The sequence below is a fragment of the Chinchilla lanigera genome, unplaced genomic scaffold (assembly GCF_000276665.1).
Source record: "Chinchilla lanigera isolate Chin_1 unplaced genomic scaffold, ChiLan1.0 scaffold00048, whole genome shotgun sequence".
NCBI classification, from domain to species: domain Eukaryota; kingdom Metazoa; phylum Chordata; class Mammalia; order Rodentia; family Chinchillidae; genus Chinchilla; species Chinchilla lanigera.
Genome location: NW_004955449.1, coordinates 14,202,571 through 14,221,147, shown reverse-complemented (window position 1 = coordinate 14,221,147; position 18,577 = coordinate 14,202,571). Strand labels below are relative to the sequence as shown.

General features: G+C 31.7%; 1 protein-coding gene across 7 annotated transcripts in view; it reads right to left on the bottom strand.

Moving 5' to 3' along the window:
• Positions 1 to 18,577, bottom strand: part of Baz2b (bromodomain adjacent to zinc finger domain, 2B) — a 269,690-nt gene that overhangs the window by 57,080 nt on the left and 194,033 nt on the right. For 3 of the 7 annotated variants that reach the window (XM_013518703.1, XM_013518704.1, XM_013518699.1), the window contains 5 exons: positions 15,761 to 15,826; positions 13,842 to 13,907; positions 12,122 to 12,166; positions 11,849 to 11,881; positions 10,571 to 10,636 (listed from right to left, as the gene is read on the bottom strand). In XM_013518703.1, the coding sequence (XP_013374157.1) occupies positions 10,571 to 10,636; positions 11,849 to 11,881; positions 12,122 to 12,166; positions 13,842 to 13,907; positions 15,761 to 15,826 (276 nt within the window). The remainder of the gene's footprint in view (positions 1 to 10,570; positions 10,637 to 11,848; positions 11,882 to 12,121; positions 12,167 to 13,841; positions 13,908 to 15,760; positions 15,827 to 18,577) is intronic. The other 4 variants (XM_013518702.1, XM_013518701.1, XM_013518705.1 and 1 more) reach the window with 2 other exon arrangements.

Here is an 18,577-nt window from a genome sequence, read left to right as displayed (position 1 = left end):
CAAACTGATTTCCACAGTGGTTTCACCAGTCTGCATTCCCACCAGCAGTGGAGAAGGGTTCCTATTTCTCCACAGCCTCGCCAGCATTTGTTATACAATTGATATTTTTTTAAAAAAATTTTAAGTTAAAAAGTAGAGAGTCTAAACTAAAAATTGAGAGTCTAGTGATATGGAATGTATACAAGTAATATATAATATTCCCACAATGCACTAAAGATTTTCAGATCAAATTATAAGACAAAAGCCTGAGGAGCAATTATTACTAACCCTTACAAAAGGGCAGCAATGAGTCTCTGGCAAAACTTAGAACTATCTCCACCTAGAATTGGACTTTCAATTAGCAATAACTGTGCCTCAGATAAACCTCATGGCCTATGATACTGCCACTGTGCAAAGCTAGGATTTTCAATTCTTAAACACATGAAATGTTGCTTTAAGAACTTTTGCAAAGAAAGGAAGATTTAATGTTAAATAACAGGGAGGTGAAGGGAAAGGGAAAAATTTAGATGTGTTATGTAATATGCCAGTTCCCTACAAGGAGTGTAATCATTATGTACTACAAACATGCACTAATAGTGTTAATGTTGCTTTAAGAACTTTTGCAAAGAAAGGAAGATTATTGATTCTTTATCAGAATAATAAATTAGGATCAGCAAAGAAAATAAGCTATTAAAAACCTGAGAGATTTCATAGTAGCTATTATACATTTTTCTACCACATAGGACTACCCAGACTTCTTAATGATCTTCCTAATTGCAATTATCAATACAATAATTGAGGCTACTATTCATTAAAACTTGAAAATAGCACTTCTCTTCAAAAAGAGGAAAAGAACCCATGGCACACTGATGCTGTTTTTACTGTGCCAACTTCCCACTGAGAGCAGTCCTGGAGGTACATACACACACTTCATAGATAAATCAGCAGTAAACTACAGTGCACAGAAAGCTGAGATAAATATACAAAATATAATTGGAGTATCAGTTTTACCTACTAATATACAATATCCTACCAAATATAAAAGCATGGTTATAATATGGAAAGAACATAAATTTGCATCAACATTTAGTATAAAATGGAGAATTCAAGGAAATCTCAAAAAATTATGTAAACTTTTATCAGTTAAAAATATCCATTCTTGTCTATGTATTCTTGAAAACATGAAGACTCAGTGTGAATTGTAGAGGACTCAGATAAATTATGTGGTTCTGGGATAAGAAAACTAAAACTAGAACTTCTAGGGCCCCCTCAATCACCAAATCATTTTTGGAATGGTATATAAAGCCAGTTACAAGTTATGGTCCCACATAAGTTATAGCTTCACATTCTCATGATTCTCAGTATATTTCCCACACATTAGCCACACTGTGTGATACACTGCAAAATGAGAAGACAGTGTAGCCACTTCAAAGATATTTCTTGGATGGTGAGGATGATGATGACTGAAGCAAAAAAAAACCAAGAGGTGTGTGTGCACAAGGTAAAAAGTGCCCAGTCCTCTCTCTGCCCCAGCCCTGTGCTCCTGTGAAGTCACACAGTGCACATTTGTATATATCATACTCTGTGTCATGTTCAGTTTCTCTTTTTAATCTGTATTAAATCTGTATTAAGCCTGTTTTTAATTCTTCCCACAAGTGCTTTCGACATTGAAATACTTTTCCTCTTTGAGCTTTCATATAATTTATAGCATCTACTCCCCTGTGAAACAATTATTTGTTTAAAGCTGATCTTTCCAACTTGAGTGTGAGCTTACAGAGAATAGGAAGAACTGATTTGTTTTTTTATGGACCTATTCAAAGTCTAGAGTCACAATTTGCCAGATATTTTCAGAAAGTTTTAAAAGATTTTTTTCTCTCTGACTCTCTCAATCTATCTTTCCTCTCTCTCTCTCTCTCACTAGTTTCCTTGGAGTATTATTCTTTTAAAAACATTTAATCTTTATTAGTGCATGTTTGTAGTACATAATGATTACACTCCTTGTAGGGAACTGGCATATTACATAACACATCTAAATCTTTCCCTTTCCCTTCACCTCCCTGTTATTTTGCCTGTATCACATTCATTTATTTGCTTATAAATAAATGATAAACATAGATAATATACTTGGAGTATCAGTTTTACCTACTGATATGTAATATCTTACCAAGTATAAAAGCATGGTTATAATATGGAAAGAACATAAATTTATAAAGTTAATTGTTATACATGCAGATTAACAACCAGATCACTAGCCCAAAACATGTAACACATAGAACAATTATATTAAATCAAGAGACACTTTTAAATACATTGTTCATGCTGAATTACAAAACTTTTTTTCCTCTTTTTTTGCTAATATCTGTCTTATTTTGCACTGCATTTATATATTGAATGTTTTTTCATATAAAAGAACCATGCATTAACCATGTGTGCCTGATTTACTTCACTTAATATTATGGCCTCAAGGTGCATACATTTTCTTACAAATGACGCAAGTTTATCCTTCTTTATGGTAGAGTGTTGAGTTTGTATCCTGCTACACTACTGAATTTGGTTATTAGTTCTAGGAGTCTTTTGGTAGAAAAAGAGTTTTGGTGGTCTTCTATACAGAGGATCATGTCATCTGGAAGTAATGGTAATTTAACTTCTTCCTTTCCTATCCATATCCCTTTTATTTCTTTCTCTTGCCTAATTATAATGTTTCAAGAACTATATTGAATAGATGTGATGATGGCAGACATCCTTGTCTTATTCCTCTAAATATTATTATTTCCTATTATAATTGTCATCATCTAACTTGAATGGATATATTTGGTTTGCTACAGCATATAAAATCATTTGCTAAATGAGTACGTAATTCTTCTATTGCCACAATGATAAAGATAGGGTAGCATTTGAGCTAATCATTAAACATATTCAATGCATGTTTTCTTTACTTTTTTATATTTTCTTCTGTGGACAAAGATAATTTATGTGTTCCCTTTTCAGTTGTACACAAACATGTAATCCCAATGTACCGGTCAATACATTTATTAAGAACATTTAAAATTAGAAACTTTAAGGTACCTTAAATATATTTCTCACACTACTCTAACACTATTAATTTCTGAGTCATTTAACAACATACAATGCGATTTGATATGTTTGCACTATAGATATCTCCCATATAAAAATCTTTCTAGAAGCTAAAGCTAAAAGTGGCAGTGTTAAGGGTAAAGCACTTGACCCAGCGCTAGGAAGGAAGGAAGAAGGAAGGAAGGGAAGAAGGAAGGAAGAAAGGAAGGGAGGGATAAAGGAAGGAAAAAGGAAGGAAGGAAGGAAGGAAGGAGGGAAGGGGAAAGGATGGGGGAGGGAGGGAGGGAGAAAGAGAGGGTGGGTATGAGGGAGGAAGGGAGAGATGGACAGTGCTGATTTAGCCCACACTTGAAGTTGTGAAAATCGGTATAATATCTCTTTCAGACTTACTATAATGCTTCAAAGAGCAGTATATTTACTGTGTGTGTGTGTGTGTGTGTGTGTGCATGCGCGCGTGTATGTGTGTGTTACTGGGGATTGAACATTTACCCTGAGCTGTATCTTCAAACTTGTAATTCTCTTTCCTCAGCCTCTCAGAGTACTGAGGAAACAGGTATATGCTACTACGCCTGGCTATTTTTAGCCACTTTGTCATCTAAACCTTTTCTTGACAAATTAAGTTGTAATACATGAGGCTACATCTAATTTCTCTAATATTATATTTTATTGCTATGACAAACATTAGGATTTCATAATGGAACTTTAGCTATTCTAAGGTCAGTTCACAACACATCTTTGATTTGTGAATTAATACTTCTTATCCAGGCGTGGTGGTGCACGTCTGTAATTCCAGCACTCGGAAGGCTGAGGCAGGAGGACTGTTGCAAGTTTGAGACCAGCCTGGGCTACAAAGTGAGCTCAAGGCCAGCCTGAACTGCATAGCAAGACCTTGTCTCAAAAAGACCAAAAAATTAATACTTCTTAAGTCAATAACAATATGAATAACATTTTTTGTTAATAATAGATACAGGGCAATAACTTACTAAAAAATACCTACAAAATATGGTTATAGAGTAGTGGTGGTGAACCTACTGCACATATGCTACAGCAGGCTGTTTGTATCATTGAAAGTTCTAAAATGTTCACCATCACTGTTCTAGAGTATATTTTCTTGAAATGCCATTTCAAAGTTGAAGTATCTGTTGAAACAATTGCAATAAATTTAGGTGTAATAAATTTAGGTCAGTGAACTGACCTTCAAATATTAAAATGTTAAATAATTACAAGAAAATTAGTATGCCTCCTCTCAATTTTTGGTTGGCTTCTTCCCTTGTTCCCAGTTTTCTAGATGTAGAAATTCATGAAGTAAATTGGATTCTTAAATTATTAATTATAACAAAACATTTTTATCATCCTAATTATATTAATGGGATTGTATCAAAATTATACCAGTATCAGAGTTAAGAAGTCACTTGAAATGTCATTTCAAAGTTGAAGTATCTGTTGAAACAACTGCAATAAATTTAGGCTATCTTAAACAAAAAATGGATAGGGTGAAAATTTTAAAATCAATTTTTTACATGAAAACTTTATTTGGGGGACTGTAAAAGCTTAAGTGAAACTATTCTCAGAAATTCTATAGCACAATTATAAATATACAACTAAACTTATATTTCAGAATTACATGTTTAAAAATCAAGTAATGAATGTGGAAGAATGACCAATTATTGTAAAGTTTACAACTTGTAAGACTGCAAAACAGGCCATTTTTAAGACACCATGTTGCAAAGAGCCTATAGTTGTTGCATTTTATGACTCTATTGGGTCTCTTAGGTGTTTGTTCTGGGCATAATTAGAACATATTTCTTTTGACAGAAACTTGCACTCAATTTAAAAGACATTAATATGATTTAAGAGCCAATGGTTTACCTCAGGGCACAGGAAGCATAAAAGTATAAATAAGATTAATACTACAAGCCATTTGTAGATATATAAAGAGCAAAAATGATACTCCTTTTTGGGTTACATATTGAATATGAGTAGATCAGGCAATTTTGTAAAAGAAATGATTATTTTTACATTTTAAATTTACATGTAAAATATTATGAAAATTAAAGGAAAAAAATTATGAATCACATGATTGAAGAAACTCTTAAACGTAGTTCTCACATTTTTTAAAAAAGCCTAGCAAAACAACATCAATGAAGACAAAAAAAAAAACAACAAAAACTATACATGTCCTCAAAACAAAACAATAGGAATTAACATTGGTTGCTATACTACATACTGTTATCTTCAATGAAGTTGCTCAGTCCACCAGATGTAAGAATGCAAGATTGATCAAAATATCAAAGACAATAGCAAGTAATAAAAAAGAAATTGAAAACAATGCAGAGCTTCACCATAAAAGATGACAGGAATTCAGCAAAGATTCTTATATTGCATATTGTTGGCTTCAGGTCAGTCGTTCTGATTACCAATGGTGGGAGTATAGACTGGTGCAACCACTGTGGAAATCAGTTTGGAGATTCCTCCGTAAACTAGGTTTAGAGGTCCCATTCAGCCCAGCTATTCCCCTCCTGGGTATTTGTCCAGAAGAACTCACATTTTATAGTTGTAAAATAATTAAAAATGAAACATACTAGTTACCACATTTTCTTAAAACCCACCAAAATATTACATAAAAATTTTGTACTTACTTTAGATTATCTTTATGTATTATGAAGACCAGTTACTAGCATATAAATGTTTCTTAAATTAAAATCTAATTGTTAATTTTCAAGTCAGATAGTTACAGATTTCAATATACTTAAATAACAGTGCTTTCCAAAATCTATTTCAGCAAATCCCATTTAACATTCCCCTGAAGAGCTAATATAATTTTGTTTTAAAAGCTATTTTAATTTTAAAATAAAAAAGTACATTTATTTATGTATTGTTTTTAGTTCATTTACTTTCTTCACCTGAGATAAGGTTTTGCTTTATAAACATGTCTACATATTCAGTTCTATTTTTTAGTTTTATTTTTCACTAAATAATGTCTAATACGAATATACCATTATGAAATGTTTTCATGACTTGAACCGTTGAGGGATTTCTTACTTTCAAATTGTTTATTGGATGGCTTCTGAAACCTGAATTACTGTATTCAGTTTTATGGTTTTGTTTCCTAAAGTGCTGACACAGTCATTCTGTGATAGATGCTTGTTTAACAACCTTTTGTTCTTTATAGATCCTTGGGGAGATATACAAAAGACTCTTCTGTGATTACTATGGTTGACTATTCAGTTAATATGAATAAAGTGATTATAAATTTGTGGGTAGTACAGTTTAAAGTTTTTCTAATTTAAGCAGGAGACTTTGAGTAAAATGTTACCTTCTTATATTGCTTAGACCAATCTTGTTTCCAATGATTAGTAATAATGAAAGCATATGCTTTTTATATTAATTACATTATACTCACAAATAGTAAGCTTTTTTATTTTTGAGGCTATATTATGTTATGAAAATATTTAGAAACTCAATGATATACTAATGGCCTTTTGAAATTAATCTGAGTAACAAGATAATTTACATAAATTTAAATTCTTTTTACTATCCATTTATGTAAAGATAAAAACACTAGAAATTAAGATTTTTAAACTAGAGAACCAAAAGTAATTTGGATTTTTGTTTAGTGAAGAATATATTGAGAAAATACTAAGTCAAAAATTAAGAGTAGTGTGGTATATGCAAAGAATTAATCATGCAAACAGTGTTTATGTTACTTTCTTACTTTGGTGGATTTGGAGAGCTTCCTGAAATAATTTCAGATGTTGTAGGATATTTTTAACTAATGGTAAAAGAAATTACTTTTTGATTTAATCAATTTTTATGCCTACATGTAATGATCACTTGCATTTGGTCTATCTATAGATAAAGATAATGTACTGTAAATTTCAGAAAGGTACAAGAAAAGGTTTTGAATATTTTTACAATAAGGAAGTGGTAAATCTTGAGGACCTATATATATATATATTATATATATATTTAACCTGTTGTAAAGGTTAAGTATATATGTATATATTTTTATACATAATGTATATATATGTAAAAATATCACATGGGACCCCCCTCAATGTGTAATTTTTATGCTCTTCTATATCAGTTAAAGTAAATTTAAGTTGAAAAATAATCACATGAAAAAAAGATTCATTATTGCTTAACTGTTTACACTATAAACGTTTTTCTGAGATTACTGATTTGAATATTTTTGTTTTTCCCATGGGTACACAGAAGTAGTTTAAGACATTAAAAATATTTAATTGATCACAGATTATAGTCACCATCCATCAGAGAAGCACAATTTACAATAAGAGTGATAAAATTACCTGGTATGAGTAATCCTGTTCACAGGTCTATAGTTACTAGATAACATTTAAGTAACTCATCTATATAAGACTGTCTAAAACATCTGAATCAAGGATTATTTGTTACATATATTATTTGATTGTTATTTTTAAATAATAGTTTCTTGAGTATTTGACTTTAGCAAAAGAAAAGTACCTGCCTACCATGCATGAGGCCCCGGATTCCATTCCCAGCACCACAAAAAAAAAAAAAAAGTGAAAGAAATATTTTATAATTATATGGACGGAACTCATAATGATATGATTTTTATTTTACCTTTGTTTTAGTGCTAGCACTTCCTTTAACTCATTTATTATTTCATTCATTCAGCTACAGTTGTTTTTCTAGTAATGGGGATTGAACGTAGGAGCACTCTCACCGTGGAGTTACATTCCAGCCTTTTTAATTTTTTATTTTGAGACAGGGTTTTGCTGAATTGCTAAGGCTGGCAATCCACCTGCCTCAGGCTCCCAAGAAGCTGGGACTGTAGGCATGTGTCAGTTTGCCTGGCTTCAACTGCAATTTTCTAAATATCTATTATATATTTGTCTCAAATCAAGGCATTAGTGATATAACAGTAAGAAAGAAAGACTTGTCCTTATAGGCTTTACATTCTGGAAGGAGGCAGACCATAGGCAAGAAAAAATGAAGTTCCAGAATTAGTGTTTTAAAAATGGGAAGACCTCTGACAAATTTATATTTGATCCATGATTGAACAACAAATTGTAACTATAACAGGTAGGGTAAAGACTCTTTCTTGGAATGATAATAAGGCAAAAATAATGAAATAATAAGGGGATAATTATATAAGGGAAACTTGGAGTTTAGAGAGAGATCAGAACATTTAGGACTATTATGTGATGGTCAGGAGTTGGATTTTATTATCATTCAAACAAGAAGCTACTAGATAGTGTTATAGTATGATTTGGTTCAGTTTTTGAAAGCTCAGTGGTTGTTCAGTGGAGAATGACAGGGAGTATTGAGGAAGGCAGGAATAAAGATAGGAAAACCAAAATTTTTGAATTATTATGATTTAAATTACTATTTTATGTACATATGCCCATATTTGCTTTATTTTATGCTGGTTGATTTCTCATTTATTTTCAAATTACTTATGCTTGATATTGGCAGCCCTATTAAGCAATTATATTGCTACAGTACAAGTAGGTCACTTCTTTTGTTTCTTTTCCCTGGGCTTTATTAGAACATCTTGTTTTAATAGGCTGTCACTCTCCACTCAAATCCGATTTTACTTGGCTATATGCAGCAGCTTTCCCCACTTCCCAGGCCACGGAGCATAAATATGAAAAAACGATGGAAAGGGTATGTATTTTGAGCCCTTTGGGTGTCTTTTTCATCTTGGCATTCACCTCTTTCAACAATGCTTTGGGTTATTTTTATTATAATGTTTTTCTTCATTAGCCTTTTTCTTTGCCAGGAAACACAGAAGGACAAATTTTAGCGCTACCTATTCCTTCTGGTAAGAGAAAAAGAGGCAGTGGGAGGGGATAGGAGAGGGAGAAGAAAAACGAAGGAGGAAAATGAGGAAGATGAAGAAGATGAAGATGAAGGAGGAGGGGGAGGAGGAGAGTTGTAGAGAATTGTCTCTCCCAGTCCTTTTTCTGGAATTACTAGTTGTCCTTCAGTTTCCATTTCTCCAGAGTGGAGATATTAGGTTGAGTATTTAGGAATATTCTCTTTCCCTGTTCTTCCTACTAGCATACTGTTCCCACAAAGGAACAGAGAGAGCAGAGGCCATGCCAGTTCCTGGAATATTCCCTCTCTGTGTCTCTGGCTATCATTTTTCAGAGATTATGGTTATAATTGCATACACAGATGCATAGATTCCATTACCATGTTGGTCTAGAGGGTCTAGATAATCAAGGAGAAATGGACATCAGGAAAACATTAGGGTATAAACATTAGGGTATAAAATTTAAAAGAGCCACAAAACGTGATTGCTGAAAGAAACCAGAGATAATCTGTGTTAGTAGTTCCCAACCTTGGATGTGCTTCTTGTTAAACTCACTCTGCATGTTGAATATAACGTAGTAAGAAACTGTTAGGTACTACATGCTACTGTAGTTCTAAGAACTTTACACATAGACTAACTGACACGCATACACATTTAAATGCATACACATTTACACTACAACCCTATCAGTTAAGAATTCATATTACCTCCATTTTATAAAGGAATCACAAAAGGTTAAAAACTTTGCCCAAGGTCAGACAACAGTAAAGTAGTAAAGCCAGAATCTAAATTCAGGTGATCTGACTATACTATATTGTCTGTATATAGCAGAAATCTATCTCTAGAATTCATGCCAAAGTTGAGTCCACCACAGCATCATTTTCATTAATATCTGTCTGTCTGTGGGCCTGTCTATGTGTCTCTATTGCAGTGCTAGGGAATGAACTCAGGGCTTTATATATGTTAGGCAAGTGCTCCACCACTGAGTCACATCCCCAGGCCAATTCTCATTTATTAAATACTTATCTCACTTGGTGATCCCACAACCCTACAAGGTATGTATCATTTCAATTTTAAAGAAACAGATTAAAGAGTTAAAGGAAGTTGGTAGCAGAGCCAGCAAGGAAATTTGAGTCTTTTTGTCTCCCTCTATTCAACAGTTTTAATGCAGAATGTATTACTTTTTAGCAAATATTTTAACCTTTAATTGATTCGTTTTAAATTCCAAATAAGTTCACATTGATATACTCCAATAATTCTTTTTCTGAATTACCTGTTAAAAGTCTACTTTAAAGAAAGTATTTACACACTATTTTATATATAGAATGCTAAAGAATAATTCTGATGGCAGGTGTCTATGGTTTAGAGGATTAGTATTTGAATTAAGATGCATAGGACTTGTCGAGGCATGTGGTAATATTAAGGTTCGTGACACTCTAGTCATAGTAATAGATAGCCACTTTTATTTAAACCAATGTCATTCAACCATTAAAAAATAAGTATAATCTTAGCCAGGAAAAATAACACATACATTGAAATCCTTCCTACATTCTTTTATGCTTTAACACAGAGTTACTATTTTTAACCTTTGGTTTCTTATACAAGCCAGTCACATTATGAGAAACCCAGACTTTAAAAATTATATTTAGAAAAAATAGTGCTTCAAGAAAAATGGTAATTTATAAGGTAATATTTTTGTAGAAACACACTTACTTCTGCTTTTTTACGAGCTTCCATAGCTTTCATAAGCATCATGTGTTGGCGCCTTCGTTCTCGTTCCTATTAGGCCAGATAAAATTAGGAAAATAACTCAACCACAGTTAACAGTTTGATTTTCAAATGGAAAACAAAAACAACAACAACAACAACAAAAAACTCAGTATAGCATGTTTAGCATTTATAGACAAGTCACAGTAAATACTAAATATAAGACAAGAATGGCCAGTCTGTGCATGTTTTAGTTCAGGTTTAGAAAGCAAATACAAGAACAATCAAAAGCAAAAAGGTAAAGCAATGAACATGGAGACAGTGTAAACAGAAGCATACAAGATTTACTTATGGTCAGTTGTGATGCTCCTTCAAAAGCTGGCAGAACAAAAAGCATAATGGTTGGCTGGAACAGGTCAGTTACCTTACATCTGCTATTAGAAAAACCACAAATACTTACTATAGCCAATTGAACTAAAGATTGTATTCTTAAATTTTAGATCAGGCAGAAATTGATCTGTAATCACTTTCATGTCATGGTATTATAATTGGTTAGTTTTATTTCAAGTACAAAATCATTTTGTAAATCCAAGAAGCCACCGACAAATTAAAAAGTTTTAAAAAAGCCTTTATACCAAAAGTAACTAGTCTTGGTTTATAAAAAACACTAATAAATTGGGGCATTCCTATTTACTGATGTCTGCCACTTGATGCACTGTTCAAAGCTATGAAAACTGCACCATGGGCTGAATAGGTATAATCTAAAATGTACAGTATGAAAATAAGGTAAGTACTAGTTTGAAATTCTCATTTTATTCTAAAATTTAAAAATCTCATATTAATAATATGTAATCCATTTTAAATATATTTGATCCCCAAAAAGGGATATTTCTAAAATTATTTCCAAATTTTGTCATATTCTCTCATCAAGCAAACTCAAAATTCCCATTGCACTCAATGGCAGTTTTGCATCTAGAATGATGGGAGAATATAGGTCACAATTTTGTGTCTAATTGTACAGTAATCCAACTTGCCTTGTGACATCAGTAACATGCTTTTTAGATACTAGACTTATTTAAGTCTTCACCGGTTCAGTGAAATATCTTAGAGATGTATCATACTTCTTTATAGACAGACAAGCAGATGTATGCAATGCACTGTGCTGTAAAGCCATGCAGCAGTATGTAATATGACAGCAGCCAGTGCTACACTTTATACATTGCTATGACAACCATATCACAACCAAATCACAATGCGGTGTTAGATGTACAAAAATAAACATACCCATACCATATCTAGTCTATGCCTCTCCAACTCCTGGTAGAAAGAGTTGGCACAACATTATGAAACAGAAATCACAGAGTCATAAAACCAATTTTTTAACCCCCCAAAAGACACCATTACCAAAGCAAGGCATTAAACTGTAAGATGAAGGAAAAACATAAGCAAGAATTATATCAGAAATTTTAAAGAAAATATTTTGAAAATTTCCCCCAAAGTTTAAGCAAACTTATAAAATGTACATTTCAACATTTGCATAATTATATGTATACAGACCTGATGCTTCAGAAGAACAGCTTGTTGTCTTCTCATTTCTTTTTCCTTAAAAATAAGAAACTTTTAATACATGATTTTTAGTGAAGATTTAGAACATGCTAAAAAGTATTAGGAGTTCTATGGTCTTTCATTAGGTTGAAACATACAAAACTGCTAATATTCAATCTAGTTTTTAAGCTTATGGCTTATGGCTATTAAGCTGCATACTATTACACCTAACACTTAACATGAAATCTGTCTGATCTAGTAGCAAGAATCTTTCTTTAGTAAACACTTCAACTTAAAATTCAATGTATGCCCTAATAACACATTTTAATGTCAGAATTACTAAAATGGCCAGGTAGATTGTCAGAGCACAGTGATACAACTCACATATGTATTTTGAAAGTGATTGACTGATTGATTGATTGACTGATTAAGATAGGATCTTGCTAGGTACAGTTTGGCCTTGAACTCACTATGTAATCCATGCTGGCCTTGAACTTATAGCAATCCTCATGGCTCAGCCTCCTGAGTGCTAAGATTACAAGTGAGTATCACCATGCCAGACTCTGATACTCTCTGCACTTTGAATATACACTCTCAAATATACTCTCTAATTTATAACATCTATTTCATTTCCACTTTTTCAGCTGAGACAAGATCTGGGTGTATTGTCTAGGCTGGCCTCAAACTTCCAATCCCCTTGCATCAGCCTCTCAAGTAAATGGAATTATTAGGTATGTACCACTACACCAAGCCTTTCTATTTCATGAAAGACTTTGGTGACTAGATTGGGATTTCTATACCAACCTGCAGTTCCCCAAGGGGGTGGGGCTTAATGCAAATAATTCTAGTAATGTAATAAATTTCATAATTTATGACACTATTTCACTATTTTTATAAAGGTAAAATCTGGATGAAATTAATATGAAGCATGTACATAAAAGAGTAGAAGTCTAAATAATAAAGTGTGAGTTTAGGTTGGAAAGATAACCAATAGATGGGGATGGAGCTCCATAGAGCTTGTGCATAGCATGTGTGACGCCCTGGGTTCAAACCCCAGCATCAGTTTCCTCCTCCCAACCCCTAAAAAACAGTTTTCTTGGTTTAAAAGGTACACTTGTGGTGGCTATTAGCAGTACCAACAAGTTCACACAGCTGCCCTTTCAGAATTCAGTGATACAAAGTAGAAGTTACTGTAAGAGATGGGTGAGGAGGGGATGGAACATCTCTTTTATGCTTCATTCATGGAAATAAAAAACAAAGTATTTTGAAACACTTTAAGTTATAGTAATTAATATGGTAGAGTTTTGTTTCTGCATGTGTTTCATTTTTATAGGTAAAACAGTTGCTGCACAATAATAAAGAAAGTTATAAGGCAAAATCAGACTTTTGTGACACAGTTTGAAACAAACATAAGTGACACAAAATAATTTGAGGAGGATCATTCTTATCAAGCACAACTATATACAGGTGTTATGTAATAGTTTGCATTTCTGATTTGATTATTCCTACTTAAAGAGCTCAAAGCACTACATAAAACCTGTATAATGACATAAAACATAGGTATTATACATAAAATATACATACAAATAAAACCACACATTTATACATATATCTGTTAAATATGTTTAGATAGTCTTTTTGAGAAAAGCTATTTTTTCATATAGTTGATGCTGGTAAACATGTAGTTTTTATTTTTTGGAAAATAAAAACTCTGATTGTCATCTAAACTAACCTTTATTCGTTTCTCGGCCTCCAATAATTTAGCATTTGCCGCTTCTTCTTTCTTTTTCTTTTTAGCCTGTGCATGCAAAACAGGTCTCAAAGTCATGCAACAACACCACTAAAATTTGGAAATAATCTGACTTGAAATGAAGCTACATGCCTCACAAGATACAAAACAATATGTAACATATATGTAGACAATTACATATTTTCCCCAGTTAACATATTTAACACACAGATTTTTGTTTCTTATTTATAGGTTAGCACTGCAATGTACGAAAAATTCTTACATTTATAAAAATATGAAAGATATTTTTCTACAAAATGCTAAGAATCTGCAATATTGTTTGTTGTTCTGTCTTAAAACCATCATAGACAAAATGATTTTATGACATTTATTGTATTTTTCTAACTCCAAAGAAAATTAAAAAGGCACATCATTATTTGAAAATTCTTTTAGTACTTGAGATTTTAGATAAAGAAATTCATTATTTGGCTGGAATCATTAAATGAAGCATTGATTCCGACTTTGCCTATCTCTATACTGTGGTTAAAAGTCAACCATTTCTTTTTTAATAGAAGGAAAATTTGTGCTTTCATGAAGCCTGTTTTGACTATCATAATCATGTTCTCAAATGTTTGCTTTGTAATCTTAAAGTCCATTATCTTATGACCAATCTTATGACCATCATGTCATAACTATATTGTAGTTCACATCAATTTACTTGAAGACAGAAGTATTTTTTCTTTGGGAGTTTAAAAATTAATGTGAAATGTGTAAAGGAATATATGTGTATTTCTAAAAAAAAGGAAGACAGAAAATCTCAGCTATCTGGAGCCCTTGGTGAATAGTGTTCTATAAAGCAGCAGTTTCCTGAACAGCAGAGAAGTTAAAATAATTTTAAACATTGAAAGTTTGCTTTTACTATTTTAGACGGAAATAATTTTGAGACATACACTAACCACAATTTGACTTTTTCTTGATGACTCAGTGCAATTATTTTGAACATCGGTTATTATACGGCACAGTTTGACAGAGTAATACCTTCAGGCTACTAAGGTGTTAAAAATTGCTTGCTACTCAACAAACAGATTAAAAGCTCTTGCTAGGCTTTTGAATTCCTGTATATGCTAGTTGAAGTTCTTCTGCATTTTCCCCTGCTGTCTTTGACTACTCCTTTTGATGTTGCCAACATAGGTCTTCTCTATTGCTATTCTAGTCAGCTTGCAGGAAAGAGGTATGCTGGAAACCACACTAGTAAAGCTGTATCTTTAATTAAAATTTTATTTTAATTTAGAATGTTTATTTTTATAAAACTTTGTTTCTAAATTAAAAATAAATACCTGATGCCACATAATAACTTTTCAAAAAGTAAATAACATTAAGCTTATTGGTACATTTTTAGGTCTACATAATGATCATATTCATTATATGGAATTTGTGCCTATATATGATATAAATTGATTCTTTTTCCCCCCATAACTCTATCCTCCCAAAGAAAGGAAGGGGAGAGAAAAAATGATGAGAAAAGTAGGAAAAACATAGAAACAAAGCTTTCACAAATAAGGGGGGGGGAAAGGGTTGAAGAATAAGAGTTTTAGCACATGAACTTTATGACATCTACATTGGCAGCTAGACACTCTCCCTCCTTCTCTCCTTCCTTCTTTTCCCCATTCTTTCTTTCTCCCTGCCTTCCTTCCTCTTTTTTCTTATTTCCTGTTTTTTTTTATTGCTAGGATCAAATGAGTTTGCTGAGTAAGATTCAGTGAAAGTCTCACTCTATTATTGTGCTTAAAGAGAATTTCTGGTAAACATATTAATTTGCATGGGTGAGAGAACATGAAGGCAAAGAATTTTTTTTGCAGACTATAAAATATATGACCTTTATTTTCATTACAATTTAATTATATTAAATTTAAAAAGTCTACCTCTAGAATTTGCTGGGCTCGAAGTTCTTTTTCCATTCTAATTTGCTGTATTCTCTTAATTTTTTCCTGTAAAAAATATGATAATTTAACATAAAATAAATTATACATTATATATATTACCCATTATATCTAATTATATGTCTAGGTAATAAGTGTTTATCTGAAATCAAATAATTTAAGATGTAAGCACTAAATTATCAAAGGCTTTCCAGGTTAGAACAATTATTTATTTATTATAAGATTACACAAATTTTCATGCCTTAAATTCATATAATTTTATACAGTATCTCATAATCTATAAAATACAAATGCTAAATAAGTATCTAGAAATCAGGTAGGTCAAACTGATTAAACTTCTATAGCTTGAGAATCTTTACAAACACTTGCAATTACAAATAGTCCTTTATCTGGTAATCTGAGCAACTGACTTGAAGACAATAATATGCAGTGGAACAACCATTGATGAATTCTTACCATCTTGTCTAGTGAAACACTGTATTATCTTTAATGTTTTATCTAATAATATCAAATAATAAATAATAATTTTTTATTGTCTTTAATGGTTTGAACAATCTTCCAATCTTACATCTGGTAATCTGAGCAAGTAGTTGAAGATAACAATATGTAATATAACAACCACTGTTAATTCCTATCATTTTGTTTCAAAACCCTGTATCACTTTTAATGTTCTTGTTTGTTTTGTTTATATTTGTGATGTTGCTATGCTGTTATTCTTTTTTCTTCTTTTACTACTCTCTTTAAAAATGAAAACAAAACATAACAAGTAGTACTTAATTACATATAAATACAGGAAAGAAAAGTAGGAAGAACAGTGTCTCTGGAGTCAGAAAAGATAAAGTTAGTTTTGGGTTACTGTCAATTACTGAATGACTTTGAGCAAATAATAACTACTATTCTGTGAAACCAGATGAAATACTTTGCCTTAATTACATAAAAATGCTTTAAAAAGCATACAGTGTCATAATTGTAATAGATGTTATTAGTAATAATTTCCTTTCTAAAATTTGCATTCAACAACATAATATGACATTGCTTTTACTATAATAGAATTTCACTTCAAAATAATCTGTAACATTTAAAATGGATTATTTTCAATTTAACAATCCATGGAATTATTTACATGTTATAACTGGTGTATCCAATGTCTAAATTTAATGCACTGGTGGTAGGTTATGTTTTATAATTTATTGATCATCTAAATTTTGGTGAGAATTTACATTTTAAATATTAACTCATATGTGATAACCACATTGTCAACAATGTCATGTTTCTAAATTCCTTTCCAAAGTCTCAAATTAGCATTGATGAGAATACATTTTTTTAAAAGAGTTGACTTTGTATCCAGCTATGCTACTGAATTTATTAAATCTAGAAATCTTTCGGTGGAATTTGGGGCTCTTCTGTGTAGAGTATTATGTCATCTGCAAATAATGATAATTTGTCTTCCTTTACTATGCGTATTCCTTTTATTTCTCTCTCTTGTGTAATTGCTCTGGCTAATGTTTCCAGAACTATATTGAATAGGAGTGGTGACAGTGGACATTCTTGTCTTGTCCCTGATTTTAAAGTGAAAGCTTTCAGTTTTTGTCCATTTAGTGTGATGTTGGCTGTTAGTTTGTCACAGATGACTTTTATCAGATTGAGGTAAAAACTATCTATTTCAATTTTCTGTAGGGCTTCAAAGAGTAAATAAAATCTAAAAGGCACAATAGATATTGTGAAAAGTAAAGAAAGTACTCAAAAGGAAAGAACAACTGGGATGAGATGAAGAAGAGAAGGAAATATATATATATATATATATATATATATATATATATATATATATATATATTTACACAAGATACCTAAGATAATTGTACTACTAACTTCTATTGGTTTATTGAAAGGAACAGTTAATGCTTAATTATCTGATCAATTTTGCATGCCTGTATCTGGTAATCCAAACAACTACTTTGAAGATAATAACATGCGATTTAACAACCATTATTAATTTCCTATCATCTTGTTTTGAAATTCTATATTGTTGTTAATGTTTTAAAAAATTTTTATTTTCTTAAAAAAAAAACAAAAAAAACCCCCAATCCCACAAGTTCCTATTTCAAATTGTATTTGTTCTAAAATTTTCAGAACAAGTACATTTTATTCTGGTGTACATTATAATACCTGCTTCTAATTCCAAATGCTAACTACATTTTGAACCGATACTTTACTATGAAATGCATTCATTCTTTTCTTTTCTCTTTTCCTTTCCTTTCATTTTCTTTCCTTCTTTCTTTCCTTTGCTCCCTTACCCTTCCTCTCTTTCTCCCTTCCTTCCTTCTTTCCTTCCTTTCTTTCTTTTCCCTTATACAATGATTTTACTGACTGCCTGTAGGAGTCTAGCACGTGACAATGATATTTTAGGAAATACTGTTCTGATTTCAGAAGACTGCATTCTCTGATTTTGCTATTGGTGATTCTCGTTGGGTATGGAATATTAACTGTAATAAAATTCACAAGTGTAACTTTTGTGTCAGTTCTAAGTCTTACAGAAGACTGTGTTTGATCCACATTCGAAGCATTTACTTGGATTAGAATTTGAGACTTAAGAAAGGCATAGACTTAAATTTTTCTGCTCTTGTTGTAGAAGATTTTGAAGTGGTATGTCCTCAAGTCAGCAAAAGTCTTCCACTGTTCTCTTATGCACAAAAATAGGTAGAGAATCTTGGGTCTAAGTAAATTTAGTCTGAAACTTTTAGATGAACTGACTGAGTAATTTGGTATTGCTGTCATTAGCATGTACTTAAACATTATTTA